This window comes from Morone saxatilis, unplaced genomic scaffold, assembly GCF_004916995.1.
Source record: "Morone saxatilis isolate NCDOM2014 unplaced genomic scaffold, NCSU_SB_2.0 Contig19, whole genome shotgun sequence".
NCBI lineage: Eukaryota > Metazoa > Chordata > Actinopteri > Moronidae > Morone > Morone saxatilis.
The window spans coordinates 9,363-13,082 of NW_023339751.1; the positions used below are offsets into that span (position 1 = coordinate 9,363).

The following is a 3,720-nucleotide window of genomic DNA, read 5'->3' on the forward strand; positions in this document are numbered from 1 at the left end:
TAATGCCATCTAGAGTAACTATATGTTTAGATAGTGAGTCTCTGAGGTTTTTGGGTCCAAGTACAAGAATTTCTCTAGACCTTAAGACAAGTTTGTAACTTCGATAACTGATTAAATAACTGATGGATTGACAGGTATAACTGGATATCATCTGCATAACAATGAAAGTTAGTTGAGTGATTCCTAATAATGTTGCTTAGGGTCCAAGCACAGATCTTTGTGGAACTCTATGACTAACTTTAGTGTTTATGGAGTCAATAAAATACATCAATAAAATTTTTTATCTTTCATTAAAATCTATAAATACAAACTATAAAGTCTTTAAATAAAATCAATGTCTACAGACACTGAGAACCGTGGAGGGTCGACGTCCTCCTGTGTTGGAACCAGTTCTGATATAAATGAGGTTATTGATAAATGATCAGATTTATTTGTCAATTAAGTAACATGAGATATAAAATAATTAATAATTAATAAACATACTGATCGTGTGCATTTATTGACAAATATTTATTAAATATGTACAAATATATGAAACTTTTATGAATAAGTGGAACAGGAAGTGAAGGAAGGAAGGAAGGAAAAAAATCAAAGTCAGCGATCAGTGATCAATACTGTTCTGATCAATACAAAGACTTTCATTCAGAAATGAAAATATGAAACAAACTCAGATCAAACTTTTTATTTTTTATAAAAATCCACTTTTATATAAAAACAGAATCCCTTCACAATAAAAGCTGTCTTTTTTTCAAATTAAATCATGAAAAAGTTCCTGTGGCTTTGATTGGCTCAAAAGTCCTGAAGTCTTTATTAACACAAAACATTGGAACAAAAAAAACTTTATTCATCTAAAGCTCGTTAACATGAATCCAGTGTCAAAGTTCTCCATATTTATGCTCAGCACATCGATTAGTGATAAAACTGATACTGACATTGATACTGATAATAACGATATCTATTTATGTTCTTTATAAAACCTGTAACATTAAAGTTATTTTCAGTTTTCATCAACGTGTCCACATTCAGCTATTGATCAATCAGTTCATTAATTGATTAGCAGTTTCCATGTTCAACTGTTAGTTTATTGATTTATAGACTGAATGATTCATTGATTAATCAATTCAAAATGATGATGATGATGAAGGAGGCACTGAAGGTAAACAGCCAATCAGGTCAAAGGTCACACTGGTTCAATAAACATTCAAAGGTTGAAAGAGCAGAAAAGGTCTCAGTTTGTGTTCTTAAACTTCAGGAAAAGTAAAGGCAGTCTGGTGCTGAGCAGTGACAAAACAACAAAATAAACAACAATAACAATAAATGTTCTCTTTCAGGACTTTGGCAGCTACAGGAAAAGAAGAAGGCACGTCTGACTTAAGAAAGCAGGTGGAGGCCCCACCCACTACAGATGGAGCCTTCAGTAGCTGAATTTCACCTTCTCAATGTCGGAGATCAGAGTCCTGGCCAGGTAGATTCCCACCATCTGATCACAGGTAAACAGACTAGAACAGTACAGACTAGTACAGACTAGTACAACATTCAACTGTCTGCTCCTCAGGTTACCAGTAAAGGACCAGTACTCCCATTATATTACCATTAAAGTACCAGTAAAGTACCAGTACTCACATTAAAGTTCCAGTAAAGTTCCAGTAAAGTTCCAGTACAAGTACTCACATTAAAGTACAAGTACTGTGACAGAGTATTTGTACCTGCAGCAGAGAGATCACAACGAAGACGATGGCCACAGTGTAGAGATTCCCCGGTAACCAGTCCTCTAATGCAGCAATGCAACCTTTAACATAGATATCATCATTCCAGGCCCTCTGTGCAAAGAACGTTAAAGAACGTTAGAGAACACCTTTACGACAGAGCCTTAGAGAACACGTTACTGGGAGAACATTGGAGAACACGTTACCGGCAGAACCTTAGAGAACACCTTAACGACAGAAGCTTAGAGAGCACGTTACCGACAGAACCTTAGAGAGCATGTTAGACACAGAACCATAGAGAACACGTTATAGATAGAACGTTAGAGAGCACGTTATAGACAGAACCTTAGAGAACACATTACCAACAGAACGATAAACTGAAGGAACAGTAAGTGAGCTCACCTTTGGTCTGTTTCTCACATCGTAACCACACTGACTGTTCACCACCGAGTCCTGAAACAAACACAAACATACTGTTAACACACTTATTATATTTCTGTGTAATAATCATTATTGATCAGTGATCAACTCACAGCAGGATCGGTGATGCAGCAAGAGAAAGGAACCCCACACTTCTCTCTGCTGCGATGAGTCCCGTTACAGCTGAAATAAACATTCTGATTCCAGTCGTCAGGTTCCTGAGCTCCACAGCAGTGGTTCTGTTCGTAGAACAAGATAATAAAGGTGTAACTGAAGGTTCCACAGCTGTGGTTCTGTTCATAGAACAAGATAATAAAGGTGTAACTGAAAGTTCCTGAGCTCCACATTATGACAGGTTACCATCCTCTGCAGAGAGTCGATAAGGTTCTGCAGGTCAATGTCGTCTCTGTACGCTTTGATGTTTGCCAGGAAGAACTCGTTGATCCACTCTCTGACCTGACTCTGAAAAACCACCGCCAGCACTGCTGCCGTCAGCTCCAGGATGAAGATGAAGCCAATCACGCCCGAAAACTGAGCGCAGAGCAACGACTAGGTTAACTTATGTTAGCGTAGCGTACAGATGTGTTTAACGTACAGATGTGTTAGTAGAACAGATGTTTTCCCTCAGAGCTCCCACACAGCCGGCAAATCCCAGGATGAAGGTGACTCCGCCCACCACCAGGACCAACCAGACCGGGTCAAAACCATGCAGCTGGGTCACCTGGGTCAGATCCAACAGGACTCCCTGTAGAACAGATGAGAGTTCTATGTAATCTGATGTAACATGTACGCATAGAATTCAATTCAAATAATCAAACTAAATTTTAACTCGCTGTCATTTTTATTTAATGTTCAGAACCAGAATCGTACACACGATATATTCTCGCAGATTGCTAATATGGAAAGACTAATAAAGACGCTCTGTTAAGTTTTTAGTCAATTAAGGGTGTTTTAAAGTGCGTTAACATGGAAATTAAGCTAGTCTTAAAGACAGATGTACGGATGTATTTTTCTGTTTGATGAGGAACTATTGCTCTGAATAGAACAGAAGAGAACAAACAGGAACACAGATTGGGAAACACATTGCCGGATATATTGACTGACGGTGGCCGGATATCGCCCAGTCCTAGTTTGTAAACTGTTAACAATACTGCTTTATTATTTGAATACAGTTCACTCACCTTTTCACTCCACGCCCAGAAACCTGCTGCAATGAAGGCAGCTCCAGCCAGCTGAAACACAAAACCAACGTTTAGACGGGTCCAATGACAGACACACACCAGGAGAACAGAGGAGAACAGAACAGAACAGAGGAGAACAGAACAGAACAGAGGAGAACCCAGATTGAGAAACACATTTCCTGCTCCATCAACCGCACAGGATACCATGACATCACTTCCTGTTAATGGATAACAGGAAACAGCTTTCAGTCTCAAAGAAAACTCGGCTGTCTCATGTAAACAGGTAAAGAGGTGTAAACCCTCTCTTAAACACCTGTTTAACCTGCTTTACCTCTTACACCTTCTTTACACCTCTTTCACCTCTTTTACCTGTTTACCTGTCGTCTACACCTGTGGTTGGTTAACCCCCAAAA

At 39.0% G+C, this 3,720-nt stretch overlaps 2 protein-coding genes across 2 annotated transcripts in view; one reads left to right on the plus strand and one right to left on the minus strand.

The window, feature by feature from the left end:
* Positions 1-1,375, plus strand: part of LOC118329198 (echinoderm microtubule-associated protein-like 4) — a 6,075-nt gene extending 4,700 nt beyond the window's left edge. The window contains exon 10 of the mRNA XM_035663206.1: positions 1,332-1,375. Within this exon, the coding sequence (XP_035519099.1) occupies positions 1,332-1,375 (44 nt within the window). The remainder of the gene's footprint in view (positions 1-1,331) is intronic.
* Positions 668-3,583, minus strand: tspan14 (tetraspanin 14). Its single transcript, XM_035664040.1, has 7 exons — positions 3,308-3,583; positions 2,722-2,871; positions 2,487-2,657; positions 2,240-2,365; positions 2,109-2,159; positions 1,707-1,820; positions 668-1,480 (listed from the first exon to the last, which is right to left on the minus strand). The coding sequence occupies exons 1-7, from the start codon at positions 3,512-3,514 to the stop codon at positions 1,415-1,417; spliced, it is 885 nt and encodes a 294-aa protein (XP_035519933.1). The 5' UTR covers positions 3,515-3,583; the 3' UTR covers positions 668-1,414.
* Between the last annotated feature and the right edge of the window lie 137 nt (positions 3,584-3,720).

What these genes read in the sequence shown, in the direction of transcription:
- tspan14 (XM_035664040.1), bottom strand. Translation starts at nt 3,514, where the DNA reads ATGGTATCCTGTGCGGTTGATGGAGCAGGAAATGTGTTTCTCAATCTG. An exon ending in GCTGCATCACCGATCCTGCT is followed by an intron (nt 2,160 to 2,239) that starts GTGAGTTGATCA and finishes TGTTTGTTTCAG; the next exon opens with GACTCGGTGGTGAACAGTCA. An exon ending in TTGTGATCTCTCTGCTGCAG is followed by an intron (nt 1,481 to 1,706) that starts GTACAAATACTC and finishes ACCTGTGATCAG; the next exon opens with ATGGTGGGAATCTACCTGGC.